The sequence below is a fragment of the Bos mutus genome, chromosome 16, assembly GCF_027580195.1.
Source record: "Bos mutus isolate GX-2022 chromosome 16, NWIPB_WYAK_1.1, whole genome shotgun sequence".
In the NCBI taxonomy this organism is placed as follows: domain Eukaryota; kingdom Metazoa; phylum Chordata; class Mammalia; order Artiodactyla; family Bovidae; genus Bos; species Bos mutus.
Genome location: NC_091632.1, coordinates 6741533 through 6747532, shown reverse-complemented (window position 1 = coordinate 6747532; position 6000 = coordinate 6741533). Strand labels below are relative to the sequence as shown.

Here is a 6000-nt window from a genome sequence, read left to right as displayed (position 1 = left end):
GGGGTCGCAAAGAGTCAGCCACCACTGAGCAACTGAATTGAACTGAAAATTAAATAACGTTCTGAAAGGAGATATTGCGAGAAATGAAGAATTAAAGCAGACCAACAAGCGTGAACATTACTTGAGCAACTCCTATGGGCTGGGCCCCACGCGCGTGGAGAGACAGACGCTGTCACCGGCGGGAAAGAGACGACTGTGTGTAGGGGCCGGTGCGGAGACGACAAGAACACGGCGCTGGGTGTGTGTCGGGGGAGCCAGGGGAGCGCCCGCCTGACGGCCCCGTCCGGGAGGGCTTCCAGCAGGAGGTGATTCCCGTGAGAGACGGGCGGGTCGTGTGGGTGTGAGCCGAGGCGCCGGAAGGAGCAGAGAGCCGGGAGGCAGACCTCTGACAGGAGCCCGTTCTTCTCTGACAAGATGGAGCCACGAGGGTTTGCGGACGCCAGCCTCGCGCTCGCAGGAACTGACACGCCGGGTCCTGACGCGCCGAGGCTGCGCCCCTCCGAGGGAGGCCGCTGAAGCGGAGAGACCCGAGGCCTCGACCCGGGTCAAGCGCCCAGTCACCCCACTTGAGCTCTGTACCTTTGCGGCCCGCCAGCGATGACACCCACCCCCAGGGTCACCTCGAGGACGAGACGGGACGCAAAGTGTGCGTCCCCGAACAAGTACTTCAATAAACATCAGCTCTCTGTGCCTCAGCACCGGCTCGCGAAAGCCCGAAAGCCCCAGCCAGGCCCGCATCCCCGCTTCCCCCCTCCCGCGCCAGCAGGGCCAGCGGCCGCCGCGCGCCGGGCCCGGACGCCTGGACGCGCACTGGCGAAGCCCGCCGCGCGGCCGCGCCCACCGCGCATGCTCCGCGGGTCGCCGGGACCCGGCCGGGCGGCGGGCGGGGCGGGCCGCGCGAGGGCGCATGCGCAGACGGCGCCGCCGCGCGGTCTCAGTGCGGCAGCCGGAAAAAACCGCAGCGGCGGCGGCTGAGGCGGCGAGCGCGCGGGCGGCCGCAGGCGGAGCGCGGGCCGGGGCTGGCCGGGCGGGGCCCGAGCGGCGGGCTGACGGCGTCCGCGCGGCGGCGGAGGGCGAGCGCGACGAGGGGCGACTGCCGGCGCCGCAGGGACTTTGACGTTCTCGGCTCCGTCAGCGCCGGGCGGCGGCCGCCCGACTCCCCCGATCGCGTCGCTCCGGCGAGGCCCCGGGGCTCCGACCGGCGGGGCGCCCCTCGGCGGGCCGTGCGCGGAGGGCGGCGCGATGGCTGGACGGCCCCCGCGACGTGACCGCTGAGGACGCCCCCGCCGCGCCCGGGCCCCGCCGCGCCGAGACAAAGGGGAGGCGCCCGCACGCGCGTTCGCGGGAGGGTCGCGGGGCGGCCGGACGCGGCGTCGCCTCGCCCCGGGCCGGGCGCGGGGCCTGCCCGATGCTCTGAGGGGCCCGGGGACTTCGGCCGGGACCCCGACCCCCCGGCCCCGCGGCCGGCCGCGCCATGTGAAGGGTGGGCCGGCGCCCGGAGCGCGTGAGGATGGGGGATGCCGCGGACCCCCGGGACGGGAGGAGGACGTTCATTGTTCCGGCCATCAAGCCCTTCGACCACTACGACTTCTCCAGAGCCAAAATCGCCTGCAATCTGGCCTGGCTGGTGGCCAAGGCCTTCGGGACAGGTAGGCGGTGGCCGCCCCATGCCTCCCTCCCCCGCAGCTGCGCGCATCCAGGTTTTGTTTCCGTCCTCTGGTCCCCCCCTCCCCGCCTGGCTCGGCGCACAGGCTCGGGGACGCGATGGGCGATGCGAGGAGGAGAAAGGGGGGGTAGCGCGGGCTTGCTCTTCAGTCAAGAGCCTCCGGTTTGGGCAGGTGGGATGCGCCAGATTTCTTTTATTGGATAGCAGAAGTGGGTGTTTGTTGTGCCCCCCCCCCCTCGCCAGTGACCAATTTTGTCACGTTTTTACACGAGGTGGTTTTAATTTGTGGTATTTTCCTCATTGTGCTGCATTCATTTCCCCCGCAGTCATAGCTGTGATTACAGCGCCGAGAAATCTGAGTTGGTTTCGTTATTATTGGAAGGAGGTGGCTTGGCGCACAGACTACATTGATTCTGACATTTGTAACCATGGCTGCGAGTCAGGCTCCGTGGGCTGTACGGCGGGCCCGGCCGAGTGCAGGTTTTTAGTTTTTGTGGTCCTTCTTTAAGCCTGTGTCCTCCGTACACGGTCCAGGCTCTGTTAGACCAGTTATTTAAACCCAGTATTTAGCTTGCTGACTGTCACGTACTGTTTTCATTTCGTGTTCAGACACATTCCTTTTCCCAAACATTTTGGTTTCATAAATTAAAAGAAACAACAACTCCCTACTGTGGGATTTAAAAAGAATTTTTTTTTAATAGAGTTTTTTGAGGGCATGTGCTGTTGACACAAACTGTATAGCGCAGTGGAAGTCAGACACTCCCGCCTTAACCCAGTCTTTGCAAAATAACAGGAAAAGGGCCTCCTGTGTAATTCCTTGGCTGGTGCTTTAGGAGCCCCTGTTGTGGAGCTCTGAAAGATATAGCTTTTCACTCGGAGATTTTTCCATGAAGGTGGTGTCGTCTGATAGCTTTGAGTCATTCTGTAAGATTTCTGTGCCCTAGTTAATAAATTTTGGATATGTAAAATATCTTTTGAAAAGTTTCTTAATATACAGACTTTTCTCCAGATGTTAAATACAGGTTTTTGTTTTTTTGTTTTTTTTGAGGGGAAGAGGATGGCTTATTTCCAGTTTTAGGATCATGAAAATATGTGGGTAAATGGTTTAATTCATTCTTAACTGTTCAAACATACACAGCTGAATACATACACAGGCGACTAGCAGGACTGCATATTTAGTTAACTAGCGAATGAATCTCAGCGTTTAGAAAATTATTTAAATTACTTTTGAGGGAAACTTCATCTTACCGGGATTTGATGTTTATGACAGCTTTTGTTTTATTTGAATTCTAATGCTTTGTATTGAAGTAGAAAGACTTTAAAGGTTTTAAAACTGGCATCAGGAGTAAATATAATAAAAAATTTACTTTGAAATAATTTAGATCTTAGAGATTTTGTTGAAACTGAATGTGTAGAGTAACACCTGGGAGGAAACACAAAGTGTTAGAGTATTTTTGTTTCCTGAAGCTAATACCCATTTAGAGGAGAAATGGAAGCTATCTAAGTGTTTAGAAAAGATGGAGAAAGAGAAATTTATATTTCCACCGCTGTGGAAAAGCGGTGTGTACAAAATGGAATGCAGAGGGGATAGCAAAAATATTTTCTTTCCTCCTGAAACTGGGAAGAATCTTGTAGAACAGCTGTCCATGTTGCCCTGGATTCATGAGGATTCCTGACCAGAAAAAGGCCTGCTCTCTGGGTGCATGTCAGGCAGGTTTACTAGATCCTGGACCTCTTGAGGAGCAGGCGTTGAACCTGCTTGGAGGAGAAGAGAAGAGGAAGAAGCAGAGCACCCGTGGAATGTGTTGTGTGCAGGAGGTGTGTGAGATGCTGTGCGTTCTGTTGTACACTCAGGGCCCACAGCAGCTCTGTGATGTAGGTAGCCTGCTCCTCATCTAAAAATGCAAGGTCCCCAGTGGAGAGAGAGGTTAAACAGCTTCCCCATGGTCACACTTTGAGTAAGGGCAGGCATAAGCTTTGACTTGAGTGTCTGACTCTAAAGGGTTGGGTGTGGGTCGAGCAGGCACACCTCTTCTGTGTCTGATGCTTCAAACACACTGCTCTGTAAGTCCCACAGCATCCCTCTAGAAGGATAGTGTTCTCGTTTCACAGATGAGGGAACGAGCTCAGACCCGTTCGCTCAAGATTAAACATCTGGCAGGTCCTGCAAGCCTTTCCTCCTTCCGCCACTTTGCAGAGTAAGCCTCTTATCTGCCAGGTGTGCAAAATGTCCATATAGTACACGTTGAAAGTCTTATTTACTTATTTGTTTTCTTTAAATAACGGCAGATATTACTCTCAGATGGTTTAGATGAATGACGTTGGCACTTATATTTGTCTTGGCAGCGATTGGCATGGATAAAAGTCATATTCAAAATGGAATGAAAAACAAGCTTAAAAACACCATGAGAAAGTCCCTTAGTGAGGAGAAATCAGTGTATTATTATGAGGGTTATGTATGTACGTTTTGTTTATTCTTATTCAACAGTCTTTCAAAGTATAAATTTATATGGGGTGAGTAGAAAAAAGGTAAGGTTTCATTTCTTTGGATATAATTTTCTGCATTTGCTGCAGACACTGTTTTATGACAGGTGTTAGTAGACAGCATATTTCAGAGGTATTGCCTAGTGGTATTCAGTGAATCATTCAAAACACTAGGTCCCTTTTAAGTTATGACTTATGAACATTCCTTCTTTAATGATAGCATGTAGGATTCTCAGGTCCTGATTTAGTCTTTTTCTGTGAGAAACTTTCTAACTTTTGACATATTAAATTTTAGAGCTATATATCAGAAAACTCATTTAAGATGATAGCTGGAAATCAATTGTGGGCATAGAATGAAGTTATTGAACTTTAAAAATAAATAAAGCACTGGCATTGTAATACCTAGAAAGCAGATGGAGTATTTACTTAATTTGAGATTGAAATCATACTCTTTTTCTTTACACTGAAAATGTTCCAAATAACCCAAATCTTAATAGTTTATTTTGTGGGAGGAGGCAGATACAACTTCGATCAAATGAAGAACAAGTTTGTTTAGGTGAATTTTAGTAAACAGGTAAGATGCTCTAATTACTTTAAGCAAATTGCAGAAGGGAAAGTTGAACTGTGCTGTGTCTGGTGTATTTGAATAGCTTCACCCATTTATGCAATGGTATAATTTTGCTTTAAGTTCGCAAAGTTCTCACATTTGGAGTTCTTTTTTCTTGATCGTGTAACCTGGGCAATGGCAGTGAAAATGCCTCTTCTTTACCCTAACACTAGAGTCCTAACCACTGGACCACCCGGGAATTGCCAGCATTTGTTCTTCACTTAGCACTTGAGACCCACTTCCTGGTGTTGCTTTATCGTTTCAACCTCATCAACTGTCTTCCTCCCTTTCGTACCATGTAGTGTGTGGTATGAACTACAGAATATATATATAGCAGAGTATAAAATCATCTGCTCTTATGTGTGTGTGCTAAGTCACTTCAGTCATGTCCAACTCTTTGTGACCCCATGGACTGTAGCCCACCAGGCTCCTCTGTCTATGGGATTCTCCAGGCAAGAATACCGGAATGGGTTGCCATGCCCTCTTCCTGACCCAGGGGTCGAACCTGCATCTCTTAGGTCTCTTTCATTGACAGCCAGGTTCTTTACCACTAATGCCACCTGGGAAGCCCCTCTGCTATTATCAGTTTAGTTCAGTTGCTTATTCACGTCCAACTCTTTGTGACCCCATGGACTGCAGCAACGCCAGGCCTCACCAACTCCCGGAGCTTGCCCAAACTCATGTCCATTGAGTTGGTGATGCCATCCAACCATCTCATCCTGTCGTCCCCTTCTCCTCCTGCCTTCAATCTTTCCCAGCATCAGGGTCTTTTCTAATGAGTCAGTTCTTTGCATCAGGTGGCCAAAGTATTGTAGATTCAGCATCAGTCCTTCCAGTGAAAATTCAGGGCTGATTTCCTTTAGGATTGACTGGTTGGATCTCCTTGCAGTCGAAGGGACTCTCAAGAGTCTTCTCCAACATCACAGTTCAAACACATCAATTCTTTTGCGCTCAGCTTTCTTTATGGTCCAAATCTCACATCCATACGTTACTACTGGAAAAATCATAGATGGTCCATTGACTAGATGGACCTTTGTTGGCAAAGTAATGTCTCTGCTTTTATTTTATTTTTTTTTTTTTTTTTGGTAATTTATATATTTTATTTTATTATTTTTTTTTTTTTTTTTTTTTTTTTTAAGATGGACAAAATGTTTACAATCACTGAAACTTGGTAATGATATATGGGGTTCATTATACTATCTCTACTTTTGTGTATGCTGATTTTTTTTTTTTTGTCTCTGCT

The 6000-nt window shown here is 49.9% G+C and overlaps 1 protein-coding gene across 1 annotated transcript in view; it reads left to right on the top strand.

Annotated features, from left to right (window-relative positions):
• Window positions 1-1500: 1500 nt before the first annotated feature.
• Window positions 1501-6000, top strand: part of CAMSAP2 (calmodulin regulated spectrin associated protein family member 2) — a 98428-nt gene continuing 93928 nt past the window's right edge. Inside the window, 1 exon segment of the mRNA XM_070384660.1 lies at window positions 1501-1649. Within this exon segment, the coding sequence (XP_070240761.1) occupies window positions 1511-1649 (139 nt within the window). The 5' untranslated portion in view covers window positions 1501-1510.